The sequence below is a fragment of the Fundulus heteroclitus genome, chromosome 13 (genome assembly GCF_011125445.2).
Source record: "Fundulus heteroclitus isolate FHET01 chromosome 13, MU-UCD_Fhet_4.1, whole genome shotgun sequence".
Classification (NCBI taxonomy): domain Eukaryota; kingdom Metazoa; phylum Chordata; class Actinopteri; order Cyprinodontiformes; family Fundulidae; genus Fundulus; species Fundulus heteroclitus.
Genome location: NC_046373.1, coordinates 13,571,405 through 13,594,590, shown reverse-complemented (window position 1 = coordinate 13,594,590; position 23,186 = coordinate 13,571,405). Strand labels below are relative to the sequence as shown.

At 40.8% G+C, this 23,186-nt stretch overlaps 1 protein-coding gene across 2 annotated transcripts in view; it reads left to right on the top strand.

The window, feature by feature from the left end:
* Nucleotides 1-23,186, top strand: part of runx1t1 (RUNX1 partner transcriptional co-repressor 1) — an 80,870-nt gene that overhangs the window by 44,799 nt on the left and 12,885 nt on the right. For both annotated transcript variants that reach the window (XM_036145144.1, XM_036145143.1), the window contains exons 2-6: nt 3,129-3,266; nt 5,500-5,741; nt 9,352-9,441; nt 14,968-15,149; nt 21,374-21,636. In XM_036145144.1, coding sequence (XP_036001037.1) covers nt 3,129-3,266; nt 5,500-5,741; nt 9,352-9,441; nt 14,968-15,149; nt 21,374-21,636 — 915 coding nt within the window. The remainder of the gene's footprint in view (nt 1-3,128; nt 3,267-5,499; nt 5,742-9,351; nt 9,442-14,967; nt 15,150-21,373; nt 21,637-23,186) is intronic.

The following is a 23,186-nucleotide window of genomic DNA, read 5'->3' as shown; positions in this document are numbered from 1 at the left end:
TCAATTAAATTAAATTTTATTTACATAGCACCAATTCATGAAACATGTCATCTCAAGGCACTTTCCAAAGTCAAATTCAATCATATTATACAGATAGGTCAAAAATTTCCTATATAAGGGAACCAGCTTAATTGCATCAAAGTCCCGACAAGCAACTGTTTTTTGTTAATGGTGGTCCTTTTTCTTTGTTAAATCGTTGTCTGACAAGAACACCTACTATAAGCTACCAAAAAATACACAGACAGACTGAATGTGTTCAAATGCAATTGAAACAATATGCAATAAAAAATGTTATACTTGTTCTTGTCCATACTCATCAAACTGTTTAGACATGTGTTCGTGTTCTTTAATATCCAATTTCATATATATATATATATATAGACAGGAGCAGATCAACTGGGCCAAAATGACCACACAATCAGAAAAAAGCAATGCAGAGACCGATTAAACAGCATGAGCTCAACAGTATATTGAAACTGAATAAGCACAACCTTGTGCAAGACGGTGGCTTTACTCAATTTAATTGGCCCGTTAAGCATATACAGCATGAGGTCTTTCTTGCTTGACGGGGAAATGATGAATTACCTCGGGTCCTGACTCCCGACCATCTTTTTTAATGACCTTGTATTTTCACAGATCCTGTTGTAGCCAGTGATAGTTGGCTACCAGAGGCAATATTAATTCCTTCTAGATTTTCTGCTGAATTTGGACAAATAAATCCCTAAGACATGTTTATTTTGGCAACATTAGAGAGGTCAATTTTTCATTGTCTGATTGGCTGGCAAATATAGAGAAAGGATGTGTGCCATCACCGCATTTTTTCCTTCTCTCCCCTCTTTAAACCACTCATGTACCGCCTGCTCTTTCACCTCGCTACATTTTCCATCCCATCACGTAGTGTAGATTGTTATGTCGTACCAAGTAGTTTTGACAGTGTACCCTATCAACACATAAACATGCATGTTTCCATTAGCCTCGCAGCATTTAGGTTCTGGTTTGAGGTGGGCTGTGCGTCCAGTATGAGAGTAAATAACAGCCGTCATAAATTACAGCGTGCAGGATTGCATTTTATGCTACGCTATTCGTGTAATTTCAGTTGTTTTATGAATCTGGACTGCACCGGATCATCTCTGGGTTAGAATCAATCTAGCTCGGACTGATCAGTCCTGAATTGTATGCTACACCGAACAGAGATTCTTCAAAACATTTTTATGTTTATGTCAATTTGTGGGGAGAAAAAAAGATGGGAAGATTATTAATTGAGCTGGATGCATTGATACAGTCGTACTCCTTTTATGGCCCACAGGTCACATTCAGTCCTTAGGATGTCCCCGGTTTGCCTGCTGTAAAATAAATGTTGACAGTAAGATGTAAGCAATACAGGCAGATAATATGGCGTTTCAGCTGTCAGCAGGGCATGTCATTTATTATTTTTTTCAGTTGCAATGACCACTGTTACCAGCAGCTGACATAGATCATATTTAGAGTTTTTTTTTTTTTTATAAAATTTGTTTTAGGAAAGCCTTCAAAGTTCTGCTGACGATCTGGCACCCCAACAACGATCCCAGAACTGTGTGGCCCTTATTAGGATAAATGTGTTGCCCTGACCCCATTTACAGGGCTTTCTGTGCATTTCGCCTTTTTGAAAACCTGTCAATGAGATTAATGTTCAGTCAAGTAAAAAAAAAAAAAAGCACATTAAACTTACATTCATTATGTTCTAATCCTATAACTAAATATAACTCTTGATTCGTGGTTAGAGTTCATGCGTCTCATATACGTTGCTTGACAATCCTCATTCTTTCACACGCTTACATCACTCCCATGCTGCTGTCTTAGCGGCAGCTCGATGTGTACTTTAGAGTAAACAAACATTCTCCGAAAGGTTAAATGAAAAACAGAGGCTGTGGAGCCATTTCTTTAAAGGGTTCTGTGACAGCTCCATCTCTCGCCCCGGCTGCCTGCTGAAAGCCAAGTCGGTGTGACTAAAAATCTTAGTCATGGTGCACCTCGGCTGCTTGCGGCAAGGCTCGGAGCTAATAGGCTCAGACTACGCGGTCTATTTCGTTTCACCTAAGCTCAACAGAGTGACACCACGCTTCCAAACAATGAAATTCAGCGGGGAAAAACACACATTCCTAAACGAGGTTGAAGGGTACGTTGGTAAATCTTCATCGGGGCTCCCCCCCCCCTTTTTTTTTTTTTTTGCAAAACATGCATCACCCGATTTCTGAAGGTAGTACTGTTTGTTTGACGTTTCCTCCATGTTGCATCCACTGCAGGGTTGCAGCAATGTTCTCGGTTACAGAATGTACTTGTGGTTCACTTTGCTGCTCATCCTCACTCTCTTTTTCTTGTCTTCCTCCGACCTTCTTTTTTTTTTATCGTTTCCTTTTCCAAAATGTGCCACCGAGACATGATTTGATAACAGTCTGTTGACTCGGTGACAGGCGTGCTACAGCTATTTTTTATTTTATTTTTTTTACAGAAAGAAGTTCAGTATCTCAGCTTGCACAATGAGGGCTCTGCCCTCGCGCCCACTGCAGGACTCTGATAAGGTCTTGTTGTTGTCCCCATATATTCAATATGCTTCGTTATCGGCTGAACAGCGAGCAACTGAATTAAGTGAAAACAGACGTATCAGAGAAAGGGGTTTTGGTCGTGATAATGAATTTTATCTGTGAAATGTCTTCTTTCCGAGCAGATGTGAATATAATATCCAGAGATATACAAATTATACTGTGGGAGCTTGACTGTGATGAGAGATGCAGTCAGTATCTTGGGGTGGAGGGTGGGGAGTGGCGGGGGTGGGGGGGCGGTTTGTAATTGTGGGTGTTTGGAGGGGGGCAGTATGATTGTTTCGGGATGGTGTTACAATGAGAACTGAACTCCTCTCTCAGGTTGAGCACCAGATTCCTCGTTTATTACTCAGAGCACACGTGTCAAAGGCAATAGGACACAAACCGATGCACATGCTGCATGGACACGGTAAGATCGAGGCAGAGTTAGTCAAATATTCCCTGCGGTCTGCGTCGTCAGCTAAGCTCTTGGGCTCACCTGGTTGGAGAATGAGTTTTCTGAACTGAGCCGTGTTGTGATCTCTGCTTATGCTGCTCGTCTTTCGCCAGATCGCACTGGGAAGCGCTCCACCATGCCCGACTCACCTGCGGATGTCAAGGCACAGTCCAGGTTGACGCCCCCTACCATGCCGCCTCCACCCAGTACACAAGGGGCTCCCCGAAACAGCTCCTATACGCCCACCACACGTGAGTCCTTCTTTATTGCATGAACTTTTTTTTTTTCTGCAATTTTAATCAATGCAGTAAAAGGGGAGGAGAAATAAAGGTCTTCGATAGTAGTGGAATTGCCCCCCATAATAAGAATATAATCAGACTGGCCTGCTATTTCATACCTTTGTAATTTTGTTCATTTTGAACCTGACGCTCCATGTTTGAAATGTAGTAGTCTGCAGACGTTTCGTATCTGCTTTGAACTCCATTGATTTCAAGTAATTCTGTGTAATCTTCTTGAAATATACTATAATAGTAGGTATTGGACTCCGATAACTTTGTATCTACTTGTAGAATGTTACATATCATCTTATTTGTACGTTTAGGGGTCATGATCCCTATTTCATAACTCGAGGTCTTATGTGGATCAGCACCCCATGTATTGGAAGAAGGATGTATTGTAAAAGCTTCAGAAAACAATATATAGTCATATTCAAGTGAATTATACAGAATTAATCTTTATATTACATAGAATTATTACAAATAGATGTATATTTTCAAGCCTTTCTTGCTATCAATTATCACAATTTCCCGCTTACGGCTAATCAAGACACAACATTTAGGAATATAGTATTACATCGGACCAATAGAATAAGAAGATTTCTAATATAGAAATGTGGGTTGAATGAAATGTATTATTTAATACCTGTTTAAAGGGTGTTAGTATGACTTTTTATCTCCAAAATTCATGAAAAAAACTTAACTGCCCAGACACCTAAACTGAAACATGGTAGTTTAATTAATAAGTACAAAATAGTTCATTTATAAGTTCAAAATGCAAGCAAGGAGAGATGAAATGGCAGCATTTGGGATGAAATGGGATACAAAACAGCAAAGAGGCCGTCTGTTAAAATAAATGGCAAATTACTCAGCTGAACTTTGTCTCCTTATTGCCTAGTTTTTAGTCTTTTAAATCCGGTCTTTTTAAGATTTCGGGGCAGAAGCCGCACCGAGCCTCGAGTAACAGCAGAACCCTAAGTTAGCCGTGAGGTAAGGCCACAGTTACCCTGAACAGGACTTTAATTTCACCTTTGCTTCTGAGAACATGTACGGATGAACCCACGCTGCCACGGAATGGCTTCGCAGGAGCCCACACATGGGAAGACAGCTAAAGTATGTAAATAGCAGAAAGGGGGTTAACAGCGCCTCAAGACCTCCTTATCAAGTTGCGTTGAGTCTTTTCCGAAAGGCAAAGAGCTCCCTCAGCTAGTTCATTAACACCCACACTTACAAACGGTTGGAGCTCTGCCATGATGCGCACATCGCTGGTGATGAGCAAATTACACCCTTGTATTGTCTCAGAAGTAGATGCTTAACCACTTTCATGAAGAGCACTAGAATCAAGGAATCTGAGGCTGTGCGGCTCAGAAAGCTCTCAAGTCTGTCTTAGCGGCGCTGCTTCATAGAGCCTCCGTTCGGTTCTTCTCCAGCCTCGGACCTTCCTTGTACCTCTTGAGCTTAATTTAAACACCCTTCTTTCTAGCTCTCTGTCCCTATTCGGCTGCAAACGCTTTCTCTCCGCAATTAAAGTCGATGCTTCCACGCAACGAGGGAGGAAAGGCCCGGCTCGCTTAATAACCCACGGCAAAGGTTTCAACAAAGCAGCACACTTTGATTTCCACCCGCCGTAATTGTCACCAGATGCAGTTGGAGCATCTCGTCTCTTTACAGTGGCGACCTTGGACGGTGGCCAGAGGGGGAGTGAGAGTATCGCCGGCCAGAAACTAATCTCATTAAAGAGAGAGCTTTATGTTGCCTTGTACGTCTTTGTACATCAACTCCCCCGACATGAACAAAGACACGCGACTCCCTCGGCCTCACGCTACCGGGGGTCCCGCTGTCCCCGCTTGTTTAGACTGCGGAGGGGAGGGGAAAGGGAGAAGGAGGTGGAAGGAGGCGAAATGTCTGCAGGCGTTTTTTTTCCTTTGGGCATGACTGAAGGGATCAGAAAAGGCGTAGAAATTGGAAACAAATGCGGAGGATGGAAAGCGTTTCCAGGGAGCATACATGTGATTGCTCTGTTTTCTGACTGTTTTTATCGTAACTCCTCTTAGGAACAGCTCCGGAGTGGAAAAGTTTTTCAGAACAAAAAAAATCGTACTTTTTTTCGTTACGTTTTTTTTTTTTTTTATTTGAGATGTTTTAGCGGAAAAATACACAAAAATATCCAGGTGAAGTGTTCAATTCTGTATGTCCTCGTTTTGTGCAGTGACAAATGGCAGTAGCCACTCCCCGACGGCCCTCAACGGCGCGCCCTCTCCTCCCAACGGCTACAGCAACGGCCCCAGCTCTTCGTCCTCGTCTTCGCTGGCCAACCAGCAGCTGCCGCCGGCTTGCGGAGCCCGGCAGCTCAGCAAGCTCAAGCGTTTCCTCACGACCCTACAGCAGTTTGGGAACGACATCTCACCGGAAATTGGCGAGCGGGTCCGCACGCTGGTGCTGGGACTGGTGGTAAGCAGCTTCCACATTTATGTGAACGGCGAAAGGCACCAGACGAGCTTTATTTGGGAGATACTTAACGGTAACTAAAGTGTTTGGAATTTCTCAAAAGAGTAATTAAGAAAGTGCTGTCGTTCATTAGTCACTTGTCATTCACAGTAGGCAGTGCTTTAATTGCTTTTATAAAGCAAGTTTATAAATACTCTAACCATTTTGTAAAAGCCTTCTGTCTTCAGTGTTAACTGAAAACCTAAATTATGATGTAAAGCAGCTGGTTTCAGAACTGATTTATAACAAAATACATTTTTGGTAAAACAGTGCTTTCAGGTTGGTCTGGTGCGTTACGCGACTGATTTGGCATAGCTTCCATATTCCCTTCTGCTACTAAAAGGAAATTATACACTTTCTTATTAAATTACAAACTTTAATATATAGATTATAGATCATATGCGGCTTTAGCGGAGATTCCCGTTGGAGTTACGTGTGTTTGACGGTCTTTATCGCGGAATATTATTTAATTTCCTATCCCTTTTATTAAGGCACAAGCTAATAATAAACCCCTAACCCCTCATGATGATCTGGCCCATCAAGCGAAGTCAATGGCGCATGCTAATAAACCACTAAATTAAAGCTGTATATAACCAAAAGAGTGTCTAAACTGGATGAAAAGCTTGGTACAAATGAAGCTAATAAAACAGTATTCGAGCTAACTGAACCTCAGACCCAGTGCTGCATAAATAAAGCCTGCAAACACATCCATCCAACTGAGATTCAGATAAAACAGATGTGCTCTCGAGCGTAGCTGACATGGATGTATCAAGGCTGCAAACAGAGAAAATTTGAGCTTAATGAGCAGGGGGATACAGAAATAAGGATAGAACGAGGAGGAGGCAGAAGAGATGGTGGTGGTGGTGAGGGGGGTATTTTCTTAATTAGCCACACAGAGTATAACCTGTTTTTGGCTTTTTCTGTGTTTATTTTTCTCAACGTCTGCGTATGCACATGCCTCTCCTGCGTCCTTTTTGGCTCGCACACCACCCCGCCGTATCTCTCTGTTCTCGTCCCTGTTTCGTCTCTCCCATCGCCATCTCTGCATCCCTCCTCCCGCCTTATTGAAAAGAGTGACACTGTTAATTAGCTGGTTGCGTGCAGGGGAGAGAGGGAGAGACGGAGGCTCAGGAGGTTTCGCTGGCTGTCAAGAACAGCCCCGACGCAATCTGGGCGAACAGATGTAAGGCTGAACGCAACAAAACTCAGGTCTGGGAGATAATGCGGAGCGCGAGGAGGAAAAATAATATCGTCTGCTTCTTTCGCGTTTTGTCTCGCTTGACTTTTTGTTTTTTTCTCTCCCTTGTTTAGCTGTGATTTTGCACCCTCAAGCGTGCATGTTGGGCTCCTTTGTCTGCTTCCATTCTAGATGCTGAAATTAAAAGTAGCATCATCAGTCTTGATATGAGAACAAAAGCAGACAGAGCGGAGATTTTGTACAGATATTAAGACGTTGCCTTGCAGGGGGGTTTACATAAGATGGCTCATGTAACAGCAGAATAACAACACAAGTGCAAACAAAGATATAAAGAGAAAATAGCATTTGTGACCTTTCAAGGAGGCAAAAGCAAGAACAAGAATTTAGCAGCTGTGACGACACAGAAGGACATGCGTAATAAAACGAGTCCAGTTTCACTGCAAGCGGCCTTTTTGTTTTATTTGACATATAAAGATATAAAACTGCAGCGAAGAATCCTGTTTTCTTTACAAGCAGAGATGCTAAACAAAACAAAAAGAAAAAAAAGTTCAGGCTTCTCTGAAAGTCTCTAAAAGTCGCTACAATTTCATCACCTTTTAGACCCATTTGCAGCGTGACATGATGAGCAGCAGCTCCTCTCCTCAGCCGGCAAAAGAGCCAGGCTGATGTTAGGAAACGAGCAGAGCAGGAAATTCACACAAAGTCTGAGAATTTTAAAAGAATGTTTTCATACTTCCCATTTTTTTATCCTTTTGGGGGGGTGTGAATAAAAGGGTGAATTCCACACTCCTCTCTAACAGATCTCTAGTGGATCGAAGGTCTGAAAGAGGCAAGTGGGATGGAAAGGATAACTGCAACTTTACAAATTTGAATGGACATTAATCTGGACACATGGACAGTTTTAACAACTTATTTGAGAAACTGAGTGGAAAGTGTTGATGCATTCAGACTGAAAGCGTGTTGCGGGTCAAACGCCACAAGTCGGACGGTCGTGCACTTTGAAAAAGCTCCAGACGCGCATCTGAGCAAAGTTTAGACCGACATGCAAGTATCTGACTCACGTTGGGAGGAGCTGCCCTGTTCTTTTCCTTTGTCTTCCCTTGTCTCTTGTGTACAGTGGCAGATGCAGTGGAGAGAGTGGCTTTATTTGCTGAATAAAGCAAAAAAGCATCATTCTGAGGCAGCCTTTGTACTTTGTCTGGATTCACCAGATAATTCAGAGCCATTCAGAGTTCGGTGAATAATACCAATTGCTCCAGGAGCTACGAGCAAACGAGGGTCGCTTTAAGCAATGGGACCTTTCCGTCCCGTAATAAAATACGTCGCCACGTCACGAAGCTGAGCTTCTGTGATTTCCCGAAATCCTGCGTCTGCCACTTTGGACGAGCGTTAGATGCTTGAAACCTCAAAACGATGCCTCACGACGCGGGTCCAGCTTAGACTTTGCATGAAAACCAGACGCTCCTAATGCTCAAATCGCGTTCGGTCTGAATGCACAATGAGGCTTTTTGTGTTCGTCTGGAGTCCCCTGGAGAATCTGTTGATGTGTGATGGCGTCTACAGCTATTTCTAGGCTTGTTATGTCAATGATGTATTATTAGGGGTCTAATGTTGAGGAAAATGCTCCAACTAAATGTTAGGGACAAATAACAAATGTCTAAATGTCCAAAGTTTTTTTTTTTTTTTTTTTTGTTTGGTTTATTCAGAAATAAACACTAACAGCAAAAACAAGAGGTGATTTTTAACTAGACTTGTGGTCCAGCAAGGATATTTTAAAAGTTTTGTATGTGGAGATGAGCTCTTAACTTTTAGGTAAAAGGTCAAATCTGAGGTGTTCTGTGTGCTTCATGTGTTTGTGTCCCCCCACTGGCGAAGTCGTGCCCTGTCCACTGACGTCACCCAAATACGCAGTATGCATATTGTTTTGGAAGGCTTTGTGGTAAAACGAAAATAAACTGAAGAACAATTTTAGCCGAGTGTGCCGATAAATACAAGACGCAGCTACGGTTTAATTGTTATGTGACGATAAGTTACAGATGTAGCGTGGCCGGCCTACTAACTCAACGAGGGAGTGCACAGGATGAGGTGAACCGTCTTAGATGTCGAAGAAAGATGTAGATAACCCGTTTTTTTTCAAAATGTGCGTTTAAGTCGTAACATTTAATAAAAAAAAAAAAACTTTCGGAGATTTCTGCTTGTGCCTTTGTTTTGTGTGGCTCTTTTCACTGTGGTCTGCCACATATGCTTCCTATTACAAAAGCCAAAACACTCACTCCAGGCCAGGATACAGCTTAGCTTCCAATAAGTAATATTATCACTTAATGCCTTCCACATGGAGTCATGTGTTTTCCCTCTTTCTCTCTTCTCCTCCCACAGAATTCCACGCTAACCATCGAGGAATTCCACTCCAAGCTCCAAGAAGCCACCAACTTCCCCCTGCGACCTTTTGTCGTACCCTTTCTGAAGGTAGATATTCAAACACACAACCGCTACGCTTGCCTGTACTTCTCACAAACCAGAATCTGGAAAGCATTTAGGCTTTCCAGATCCAGATGTGCCCACTTAAGTTCGAGACATTCGTGACCGTTTTCTACCTATATGTACTCCTGTATTTTTCAACAGGTTTATTTGTTTCTTGCTTGCCTCCCCTCGGGTTTGGTGCTGTTTAAGATCGTTTGTTTTGCGATGATCTTTTTCTCTCTCACTGTATTTTTATTTCCTCTGGTTCAATAGTGCACAAGTCATTTCAGCATGAACAATAATTTTCTGAAAGCCAACAATCACCTTCAGATTGTATTTTTGCCTTCAGGTGGGAGAAAAAGCAGATGTTTATTTTATTAATATCTCAATCATCTTTTTTCCCATTATTCAGTTATTTTTTTTAAATTCATTATGTTTCATCTGTTACATGTTTAGCAGTTTCATCCATTAGTATTGTATTACCTCCAGGAATGGCCACGTTCCTATAAGGAAGGGTTAAGGTGGTTCTTTTAAAGGAGTCTGAGTGGTCAATAGCAGATAACTCTCTGGGTGACTTTATTTCGTTTAAGTCCAGATTAGTTGGAGCCAGAGGCTCAACCTTACAGCTAGTTCAAGAGAAGAGCCACGACCAAAGCTGACTTCTCCGATTTGATCCCCGCACTTTTCTTAGACTAGCTGTTAGCTTCAGCCTATTAAACCAATTAATCTGAATTTACATTAAATTAATGCTGTCAACAGCACCGTGCCCCCCCCCCCCCCCCCCCAGCTCTGTCCCAACTGACCACAATGAAGAGTGATGTCGTCGCTATTTTTGTATCTGCTAGTATCCGTTGTGGTCGTTTAAGTGCATTTAGTCTCACGAAGCTGCAGATGTTGGCGGTCTGCAGCGCGCAGAGCTGGAAGGAAGGCTTTCGGTGGTGGCGATGCTACGAACTGTTGTGATGGTCTAACATGACAAATGGCTCCGGGGTTTTTACAGAGGGGTCCGTCGTGCAGTCACAGTCCAGCTCATGTTCTGGTTTCTGTGCGGAGACCAGATCAGTATCAGTTTGGTACTGAAAGATGGAAAGATGGAAAGCAGGCGCAGGCTAAACATTTAATATAAAGCTTGCTCGTTTCTGTCACGCTCTTCTGCACTTTGTTTACATAGCTTTCACACTCTTATACCCAGTGTTCCTCTTTATTAGTCTTTCTCCCACTTTTATGTTATCTGTTCACCTCCCCTTCTTTTCAACCTTACGATGCTGTTCTCCATCCATCCATCCATCCTCCCAATGGATGGATGGATAGATGGATTGCCAGATGGTGAGTGTATCTCTGGAATGGCTTAGGAATCAAAAATGCAACTTTCTTTGTCTCTCTCTCTCTCTCTCTCTCTCTGTCTCCGCTCAGTCTAATTTTAGTGTCTTCCCACTGCGGGGCCTTTAATGCTAGCTACCATATGGTATCAGGGAGCAATCGGAGGTGTGGGGCTGGCGGGGTGAGAGACTTTGCATCTATGCGCATCAGGGCTTGGTGCTTTTTCCTTTCACTAATGCCATGCACATATAGTGGAACCCTGCATCTCAAACCCACTGAACTCGCGCTCCACTTTGCTTAATGCTAAAACCACAAATTTGTTTGGAGCCCTTACTGGAAGGAGGCCGTCATAAACCGCACAATGCCCGTGACGTGATGGGCTAGCTAGGTGCCATGCCACAGACTTGCCGCAGCGTTTCTCTGTTTTAGCGAGCTGACATTGTTCTTTTGCAGGCAAACTGCTCAGATTTCCATGTGTCAGTGCCACAGGATAAAGACATTTGCTATTGAGAATATGTGGCACAGGGAAATCATTGAAATGGGATAAAAAAAGACCTAGTCTTAAATAGGTATTCAGTGTTTTTTTAACATAACAACCACATACTTTGATGTTTTTATTGTGATTGACCAACCCATAGTAGAGTAGAACTTAAAAAATTAGTGGTAGCATCGTGCTGTTGGGTGGCTTTTCTTTAGCAGGACAGGAAAGCAAGTCTGACTTTCTAGGAAGATGGATGAAACTAAATAAGGGGCGTCGTGGAAAATAACTGAGACTTATGTGGAGGTTCACTTTCCAGCAGCAAAACAACCCTAATAATACAGCCAGGAATACTGTAGAGTGTTTTAGATTTAGACCAAAGCAAATTCCTGTGTTAAAATGGTCCTAACTGTAATGTGAACTTGAAAAATGATCATCACAGACTCTCTCCATCCGGTCTGACCGAGTTTGAACTATTTTGCAAATGACCATGTCAAGATGTGCAAAGCTGCCTGAGACGATTAAAAGATTTGCATCTGTAACTGCTGTGAAATATGCTCTACAGAGCTTTTCCAAAGGGGGCCTGAACAGTCACATATTTGTAAAAAAACAAAAAAACAAAACAAAAAAAAAACTGAATATTTTTCATCTACCTCACAGATATACACCACTTTATGTCGGCTTATCACATAAAGTCTGAACGATATACATGAAATTTGTTGTTCAAGAACTATTAATGTTTTTGCAAGGTGCTACAAGTCCATTACTTACAAATGAAAATTGTGCAAATAGGAATCCGGTTAAGTGCACATTATCTAGATTTTTTTGATGTAATGTAGAGATAATATAATTATTTCTAAACAAGTTTTAAGCTTTAGCTGCAGAATACTGTATTTTAGTGCGTGTAAATGTCGTTCCGCTATATAGGAGCAAATCATGGCACTTAATCATATAAAGAAATGATTCAGCCTCTGTAGCGTTCTGCATTTCTTGACTCAGTCTCCTTGTTAATGCCTCCCACATCTCACAGGCAATTACGATGACCTCTAATTAATAAAAGATCAGTTCACCGGGGTTAAAGCTATTTATTTTAGCCTCTTTTTTTTTAATTCAAGGGTAATTATGCTCATAAACTATTACCAGATCATTAGCTTTGGAGCGTAAAGGGAAGTTTGGCTCCTGACATTTATTTTACTGCGCAAAGGAGATTGTTGTAGATTCAAACATTATTGCTTTAAAACAAACCATAAATAGGTTCTGTATTTTAATATTTTCTAGCAAAGATTGGGAGAAAACTAGATTAAATTGTTAGAAAAGTAGAAATAGATCAGAAATAATCATTAAAGCATTAAAGCTAGACAAGGAGAAGATTAGCAAAAAAAAAAAAAAAAAGACGACTTTGAAAGATTTTATTTCTAAGGACAAACCAAAGATTAACCCACCTAAAGCGTCATGCACCCCAGCTAAAATAGCACCCGTTCTCGTTCTGAGCCCTCCTGACGCAACGCTTTCATCTTCTTGCCTGGAAACACATGCCATCAGATGTCTTTGAAGTGGATGCTCACATACCTGCATGTCTCTAACTTCACAAGAAAGCAGACTCTCTCTATTTCAGTGTGTCAAAGGCGGATTGAAATGAGGTGGTGTTCCTGTTTTTTAAGAAATGAACGCGTCACAGGGAAACTTTGGGAGGGGGGGGGGGGTAATGCGCTAAGGGTCACAGAGAGAAGGGATGGTTCAGTAGCAACGTACAGCTGGTAGGGTTTTCACCATCAGTAGTTTAGGTCTAATACTGGGAACTTTATGTTGCATCTGATCTGAATTCAGCTCCGATCGTTCAGATGGATACAGTGACAAATTATACGCCTTGAACAACTTTCTATCTTACAACTATTGTATTATCTGTCCTTCTCTTAAAAGAAAATATTAGAAATACAAGGCCGTTTTCAGGAAATAGTGAAGCACTGGTTTGTATATTTCATCATCCTAATGTGATGAAACTTTTGAAGTGCTTAAAACTGTGTTTTAAGTTTCTTCCAAATCAAATTACATCATGGTGTGGGGGGGATTTTGGTTCTGTTTTCTTCCTTTGGTTATGAGTTCTGTATCATTTTGGGTTTAATTTGCTTTTTAGTAGATTGATTCATTGATGAAACAATCATGATTGTTTCATGATTACTAACGCAATGTTTTCCTGTGCTCATCATGTTTTCTTTTGTGTTCCTATGTAGTGTTTACATAGTCTGTGTAATTTCTCGTTTATCATTCCACTGATCCCTCCTCTTAGTATATACCTGCTCTCTGTTTCGTTTGCTGTAGCCAAATTCTCCTGTTGGTTCCAGTCATAGTCCTTTGATTATTGATTTTGATTATTTAGTAAATCCCCATTTTCCCTGTGACTCTCCCTACGTCCTGCCTGCTTTTGGGGCTACACCAACACATAACGTGATATATCAAAAGTAAATTCCCTCTGGGATTATGAAAGTATGTCTGATTCTGATCATATCTGAGAAGTGACTAAAATGTGACGTTTTGACATATATATATATATATATATATATATATATATATATATATATATTCTTGCTGAGAAGAATTAAGATATACATCTTAATTCTTCTCAGCGAGCATAAATTAATCAAAAAATATCTATATAAAAAACAAGTTAAAATAAGTGAACTAAACTAATTGCAATGCAAATAATGTTTGCTTGGCCATTTTCCTTATGTCTCTACCACCCTTCTACTGGGGAAAAAAGAAATACAAAATATTGGCACGAGCCATTTCCAGGACGAAAGTAATAAAACATTTTAATTTGGAGCTGAAGATTAACTCATAAAGAAAAGGGAGAAGAAAATAACATTCTGAGCGTTGGCTTTTAATTCCAAAAGTTAATTTTGCTTTCGGCTTAGTTTAGGACAGAAGAATAAAAAACACCAAGCCCTAACATAAATGAAAAGTCATATAATAACACTGAATTAACATGAAATAACACTCATCTCCATCAGCTAAAAGAGCTACGTTCACCATCACTTTGTTTAGCTATATTATACAATACAATAAAACTTATATTTATAAAGCCCGTTAAAAACAACACCATTGACCAAAGTGCTATACACTGATAAAAACTAATAAATGCAGAAATACCCTTCCCAGCTCTAGCAATAAATTATGACCAATTAATAAAACATCAAAATAATAAAATAAAAAATTTAAATAAAAACCAACTTCTCAAACCGAGTTAAAAGCCAAGGAGAAATAATGTGTTTTAAGAGAAGATATATTAATAAACAGCAGTTGTCTTTTTAAGTTAACATAATCACATCCTGTAATAGCTTTTGAAACAACATGTTCCTGTTTGCCAGGCCGTTACAAACACCAATAAGAGCTCTAGCTCCCAGTTAACAGCATAAAGAGATGATAGTGATCATATAAAAAAAAGTTTAAACATAGCTTTGATTGTAAATAGCTTGTCTCCCTGAACTGTGTCTGGAGATGGAGAATTCAAATAAATCAAAATAGAGTCACATAATGAAAAGACTTGAAGATGAATGTCTGTAGAAAACAACACTGCTTCTTAGCTTCTGTTTGAACCTGTTCAGAACAGAATTGGCTCTAGCTGCAGCTCTGGTAGTGCTGGACCCACTGAGATGCAAAACCCATAAAAATATGTCCTGCTCTAATGTTGTAGACGTCTTTGAAATTATTTTGTTGATTTCTTTTTTTTTCTGTAGGCCAACTTGCCATTGCTCCAGAGAGAGCTGCTGCACTGTGCCAGGCTTGCCAAGCAGAACCCTGCTCAGTATCTGGCCCAGCACGAGCAGCTACTCCTGGATACCAGCACCACGTCCCCGGTGGACTCTTCTGAGCTCCTGCTTGATGTCAACGAGAACGGCAAGAGAAGGACGCCAGACAGGTGAAAATCAGAACATTGCGCTGTGGGTTTTTTTTTTTTTTTTCTGAACTAACACATTTTTCGAGAGGGTTGGTAAATTATTTCAGAACTTAAAGGTCCAGTTCCCTTCCTCAAAGCTGCCAATACGTTATTTTCCTCTCTCTATTATTCGAGCTCATGTATAAATCCCTTTGAGGCTTTCTCCATCCCCATGGGCTGTTGCATTACTCCCCAAACACAGGCTGAGCCAACAGGAGGCAATAGTGGGATGTGTGAATGTATGTACGGGAAGGGTTTGTAAGTGCACCACTGGGTTTCTTCATGTGCTCGGCTGGATGTCTCGGCTTCTCGCTGCTGCTCTTTAAAGGCAGGAACTATGAAGGGGAAGTCAGTATAGTACATCTGGCCCTACCACTTATACATAACGATAACAGAAGACGATAGTTGGATGAATCTTTGAAATATGTACGTTTTTGATACCTTGACAATCATCTAGAGACATAAAAAAGCACTCCATACTTGGTTCACGACAAGATTAACTTTAACACATTTCCTGGGAAATCCAATTAACCCAACTGTGTGTATCTCAAATAACCATTTAATGAATCGCATGCTGATTACAGATAAAATAATCTGTATGAAATTGAGAATAATCTAGTATAAGTTTTACTTGTCTATTTATTTCTACTGTTATGCCTGGCTAATATGGTTCTAAAATGCTTTAAAAATGGTCAGACAGTATCTAAGAGAATCTTTATTCAGTGTAGGATTACCAAGTTTAGGTTTGATCACTCTTAAAGTGTTTTAGATGTTGAACAAGCATTAATCAAACGCAGTCCGGACTAATTAAACTGTAAAATAACCCTAAAGGCTACCATGGGAACATACAAAGCTCATGTAAACTTTAGCAATGTTAGCAGCTAACAGTTACCCTGTTATGGCATTTTCACAGTGCTTAAAATCATGTAAAATGTGTCTATTGGTATTTCTTTCTACTATCATGTATTGAAAACAGGTGATGATCCTTCAATGTCACTGCACTGTCAGCCAGCCTAGCAAGAATGTTTCATTGGCTGATTCTGTCAGCAAAGGAGGGCCCTTAATGAACTTCCTTTGTTGCTTTAAAACTAGAGTATCTAATTATTAGATACTCTAATAATCTCTATTAGATTCTAATAGAACCATAGGGTGCCAATATTAAAGAATCTTTATATCCAAGATTTATAATAATACTTTAAACTTAGGTGTGTTGGAGTTGGGATTCAGAATTGTACAAGAGTAGCTCTCCAGGCCTGGAGTTGGACATGCCTGCTGTAAAATAACTTCACCAGATAAAATCACATATGCTAACTGCAACTGGAAAGCCTTTGGGAGTCAGACCTGACAAGTGATTATGTGCTTTTTGATGTCATAAGATCTAATTATTTCCATGTATGCATGTATAAATGTAGAGTGTGTGTTTTGCTTTTAGAATCAATTCAGTCAACCTATTACAGCCCAAATGTATCATCATATGTGCTGTAAACGTCAATGGAAGTGAATCAATATTGCCTTAATTTTTTTCATGGAACCAATGGAAAACTAGGAAAGTACTGAACCCATTAAGGCAAATAGTGATATTAGGTTTAAAGAGTAGTTTTGTGATAGTGTTGTAGTATCAACGGTGTTGATAGTAGAAGGAAGAAGAATTTGTTAGAATAAGACAAAAGTCTACATTCTTATGCTCCCTTTCTTGCATTTATCATTATTAAGCATTTTTTTCAAGTTTCTGGACATAAGTTTGAATAGAATTATGTGTTGTTGTGCGTTTCTGTCTTGGCTGCAAGTACAATGTAAGCATTGTACTTTAAAATGAAGTCCCAGTGGCCCAAAAAAAAATATCGAGACAGGCTAGGTGAAAGGAAAATGTGCATATTATATCTGCTGAGGGCCAAAACTGCTGAATGTGTTATTAAAAATTCCCACCTCCCTATCCAACTCCACCCTTCAACACCAGGATAGTCCGATTTTTTTCATCTTTTTTTTCTCCCCCCTGTTATACCTGCATATTTGCAAGGCCGTCTGGTGCACAGGGGAGTGGGGTTAGGAGAAAAGGTGCGTTCGTAAATGCGAGAGGTGAAAATATGAGAGGAGTGAAAAAGTAAGGCGGCATCTGTGTTTAGTGAGAAGAAAACAGTGTATGTGTGAGTCTGTGCGTGTGTGTGTGTGTGTATATCCAGTGTGAGTACAGACATGTGTTAGAGCCTGGGGAGATGTGCTGATAACACATACAGATGAGGCTCCAGCACCATTATGGCTGGCTAAGCACCTCTAGTTTCTGCTTAGTCCTACTCTGCCTTCCCAGAAGCTGGAATTTGAATATTGGAATTTCAGAGGAAATCCTTCATTTTGAACAATGCTCTGTCTATGCATACTGATCAATACAATCACATTCTTGCTTCTGTCCTGTTCCTTTTTGTTTTTGTTTTTTTCTTTGGGTCTCCTTGTGATTCCTTAGAGCCACAAAGCCGTATAATTGGCTTTCCAACCATTTCTGGACTGATACCGATCTTTCAAACCAAATAACTGAAGGATTTCAGAAGCAGTAATTTCCCTCTACAACACAAAATGACATATCTGACAGTTATCTGGCTTAGATGTGGCAAAAAAAAAATCAGATTTTTTTAAAGGGGTTAATCACAGGTAATTCATGATTTTCATATGTGGCCAAGTTTGGTTGGACTGATTTTTTTCTACTTCATTTATTAAACCATGATTTTCTCAAAAAACAAAACATGTATTTACTCAGGTTGCCTTTGTCTGACATTTTAATTCATTTGATTATCTGAAACACTGTGGTGTGACTAAAATGCAAAAACAGAACAAATCATTAAGGGGGTGAATACTTTTTTTCATAGCCGTGATTATTGAAAATAGTTTTCGACAAACGTTCCCTCACAAAGAAATATATTCATTAAATTACAATTAAAGTTATGAAGTGCTGAACTTGGCATTTGGACCTCCAAGAAGACTTTACAATAGAAGTGATTGTTAAAAAGGCAAATCAACAATCCCTGAATGGAGGATCATTGACAAGAAAATGTCTAATGTATATGTGCCCCAAAATTAAGTATTTTAAGTATGCAGACTTGATATTAAATGGTAGAACAACCTATGGGCTGAGTATATTCTGGGTGATCAGCCTTATATCTGGAGAAAACAGCATGCATGTGTTTTATCCAATAACAGAGTAAACAGAGTCTCTGCTTGTAGGTTAAAAAGATTATTACAAGTTCTGGAAACACACGTCACACTGTTGGCACAAGCAGCGGCTGCAGATATAAAGAGGATTACTTTTACAACAAGACGCTGACCTTCACAAGATCATCAGGTAAGGTGAAGGTTTCGCCAGGCCTCTTGAAGGCTTTTAAGCAAAGCATCATCAGAAATCTTTGGACACAGAGTTAAGCACGCTGGCTGGGGAATCTCACAGAGGCTCAAAGGCTTCTTTTTTTTTTTTTGGAAGAACGAGTGAAAATCCCTCAAACGAGAACTGAGGGACTTTTAGCTGCTAGAAAAAAGCTGTTACAGGCTGTGATACTTGCCAAGGGGAGTGTGGCTGCTGTCCATTCCAGGAGTGTTTGGTTATTTTTAAACCCTATAATGGTAATTACAAGAAGCTCTCTTCTATAAAACATCAAGTTTATGTTATTTGCACGCCTCTGTGAAATTAGTTAATCGTTTTGACATATTTTTTGTGACAGATTATAGATGGAGAAGCTTTACGCATGTCAGTGCAATCAGATTACCACATAGCAAATCTGAAACCAATTACTTTAAGCTCGTGCCAGTGTGCATTAATAGATTTTTTTTTTTTTTTACAAATCTGACATTGTTCCAATGTTCACTGTTTTATACCAACAAAACACAGTTTTATGAAGCATTAGAAATATACAAATGCACCAATCAGATATTATTTTATACCTGATTTCAGATCGCCGATTTTAGAAAGCTCTGACTTTCTGGTACCAATTTTATCCGATTCCAATTTTCCAAATTCAGGAATCAAGAAGATACAGTTTTTACTTTCCAGATAGATTGAAATATTTTATATCTTGGTGAAAGAAATGGTATTTGGTCAGGTTAGTGAAGTAAAATCAAAATAAGTTTCTTAAGAAAAGACCAAAATTACAAAGCCGTAACTGAAAGCATATAAACAGTAACGATTCAGGGTTGTGTGAAAGAAATATATATTGAACAAGTCTAAGTTCAAACCATTGCAGCATATCTCATTTATTTTTTTACGAGACATGTGGGACCTTGCTAACCTTTTTTGAACACCTCAAAATGTAGCAGTACAATGTCTCAAAAGGCTCTGAATGTTTTAGGACAAGTTCCTTTCACAGTGGCGTCGCTCTAAATATTTGAGAAAAAAGCTCTCCTTTGCTGTTGTGTGTAAGATCCGCTGCCCTAAACCCTGGTCCTCGGGGCTTGCCGTCCAGCATATTATAGATGCCATCAAGTGCTGCGGAGGCCCGTTAAGAAACCTTTCATTTAAGTCACCAGAGTAACAGTTTCCATTACACAGCTCCGCCGTTAAATGGGATCTCTCACTTATTTCAAAACAAGGTGATCACCCAACACCGTTAGCTTTAGAATCAGTTAGCATTAGCCTTAACACACCCGGGTCACTATGTATGTTGTGACCGAATGCTGAGGTAGTAAATCAGCCTTTATGATTCAAATGTGATTGAATTTGAGATGCAGCTAAAAGTCGCAGGGCCGCGGCCCCTGAGCTCTCAAATTTGAGACCCCTGCTGGGTAGAAAGGAGGTCGTTATCTCAGCTGTGAGATGGCCAAAGCACTGGCAACATTTACAAATCCAGCATGTTCAGTGACGGAACTGGACTCATGAAAACGATGAAGCGGAGCATCTATGCTGCAAAAGCTTCCCCCTTACTTGTATCTGCTGAATTCTCACTCTGGTTACATGTAGCTTGAATGAAAAGCCAACATGCTTCCAAAGAAGATACCGTTTCCCGACTCCTTGCGTACTTCCTCTGGCTTTATTTTAGACGCCTCACAGCAGCTCATTTAGACTCCTCTTCCATTAGTAACAACCTCCCTCCAAAGAATATGGACCTGTTATTACTTAGATATGCTGCATTTACTGATCGGAAAAAAACATTTGGTTTGCACCGGACTGGCCCATCAGCGATCGGGGATGGTCAGTCGTAAAATATCTAACTCTGGACACCAACCGATTTCTCTGTTGCATCGCAAATCAAAATGTCTCATTCGTTATTTTAAACAAGGCTGCGCATGCATGCACGAGCAAACTGTGCGTCAATGTGACCGCGTGTGCAGGTGTATGCTCTGGCGTCTGTAAGACGCAAACATTGTTGCAGCGGGAAATCTGGGGAGACGCGTGTGGGAGGAGGTGGATGGATGAGTCGAGGGAAACAGAGAGACGGACGGATGGAAGAAAAGAGCATATGGAGAGCTGTGGATGAGCATTAGGAGCCCATAAAAACAGCTCATTAAGAAGTTCAATCTGTTCATCGGCGAGAGAGAAGGGAAGGAAGAGAAGCGAGACAGAGGGGGGGGAGAGAGGAAACCAGGGGACCGTAGATAGCAGGGGAGGTTGGCAGGTTTTAACTGTGAACTGACAAAGCTGAGAACACACACAAAAACATACTGCAGGCGCATATGTGCAAGCATGCACACACACACACACACACACACACACACACACACACACCTGGCCACATTAATCTTCTGAAGCAGGCGTACAAAAATCCACCTGATCCCCTTGAAACTACTTGTGTGAGTATGCGTGTGTTACTTTTTGTGAGTGAGGTTTAATTGTTTATGTATCAATTGACTTGTTTTCAATAGGATAAAATCCCCTCATGATTCCAGGTAACGCAACCTTCCATGGCAATTACTTCATCTGGTGGGGGGTTGCACTTACGCTGGAACAGCAGCTCTAGCGCGTGCACCAATTGTTACACCCCTTTCCTGAATAAATTAAAGAAGCGTTGTACCACATATTTTATTTTTACAAATGAGGCGTGATATTAACATCAGTTGTACCTGCATCATACTCTCACCTCTCCTGACGTATTGTGACTCGAGACGTCTCCTATTTTAAGGACGAAGACATGTTTGATCTCCTGTTTCTTCAAATGCGATAGTCACGATTTTCCAGATGCATTTTAAAGTCCAAAAAGACTTAAAGTTTGTCGCGTTGTGTTTCCCCTCAGAACCAAAGAGAACGGCTTTGAGCGAGATGCCGCCATCCATCCAGACGTCCACCCGAGCAAACGGCCTTGCACCATGAGCCCCGCCCAACGCTTCAGTCCCTCCAATGGGCTCTCCTACCAACCCAATGGGCTGCCCCACCCAGGCCCCCTCCCTCCCCAGCACTACAGACTAGACGACATGGCCATCGCCCATCATTACCGTGACACGTACAGACACCCAGCCTCCAACCACAGGGAAATCCGAGAGCGAGCCAGACCTATTGGTAAGGATATGTTTTCTAGCTAATCATTTGTTTTTTTTGTTTTTTACAACTTCAAATCATAAATATACATGTTGAAACGCTACAAGTGACTGTCTTTTACAACACTGTTAACCTTCCCCGCAAGCTGAATTGTCTGTGCGTTCACAAACACACGAGCATCCATCTTGTCCCGCTCCCACCTCAACCATTCGGGACCGATCCAAAACGGGTCGGCCAATCACGTTGCAGTATTATGGTTTGAGGCGAGACATACAGCCGTGACGAAGGCAAGAGCCGCCGAGCCCACAGCCAAGCCAAAATAAACATGGCGGAGCAAGAGGACGCATGCGTAGCTGCTGCTGTCACATCTGTTTTGTCAGAATCGAGGATTTCTTCTTTGAAAGAAGAACAGCAAGAAGTGCCTTGAGCAGCGTAACCTGTGGTTATTCATGGCGGCTGCTGCTTACACTCTCGTTTGATACCATGATTGGCCAAAACCAACCTTTTGCTTAGGCAGGCACTAGGTGTTACGGCGCTCAATTAGCTCTAAATGTTCTGCTGAATGGTCCTTCCCCGAACGGATATGATTAGAGCATGTGCTAAACATCATTAATCTGGCTGGCCAGGTTACAACAGTGTATGTTGGACAACAAAATGTTGTCTGAAGTAACATATTCCATGTATATATGCAGAGAAATATATCATCAATTCAATCAGTTAGAGAGACTCAAATTCAGTGTAGAAACTTGTACAATGGAGAAAACGGCATGTTGTGCAGCTGTTTTCCTGCATTTAGGACGGTGGGTATTAAATGTGTGAAAACTGATCCCCAGGAGATTTAGGATCTTATTAAAACCGCAAAGACTTCACAAGTCCCCCATCACACCCGGTTTTTACCTGCTGTTCCTGCCCTTGTGATCTCTGTCTCACTACAGACGTGCACGCTGTCAGGAAGGGGCATATTTTGGGTGGCGCTCATGCACCGCCTGGTTTTTGTTACTGTCCATATAGAGCGCCACTGGTGCTCAGCTGGAAGGCATAGTCTGAAAGCGTTGTCGTTTTTATGAATCTATGGATGTTTGAGTTTAAACACATGAAATAGTTGTTGCAAAACGTTACGAAGATTTATAAAAATGGCTAAGAAGTAACACTTTTGATGTCCGGTAATAATGAAGGGAGTTCAAGTCAAAACGACACAGAGGTACAGCTTAAGCCTTAGAACGTCTGTCATACTTCTCTTCTCGAGCCCTATCGACTCATTTTTTCTGCTGGTCAACTGGCTGGGTGCTTGAGCCAAAACCTGTTGGATTTATACATCAGGAGACTTTTAGACTAAACACATCCTGAGTTTCTAAAAGACATGCAAGACAGTCGGCCCTAAGGACTAGGGTTGGGTATAGCTGTTTTGGGCCTGTTTAACTAAATCTTAATGAAAGTTCCCAGCTGTTATTTATTTTATCCCTCAGATCATTTTATTTCATTAAGATGTTCTGCAAATGAGCTAAAACTGTCAAAAATCTCTTTAAAAAGGTTCGGCAGATGTCTAAAACAGACATGTCCAGAATTTCAAT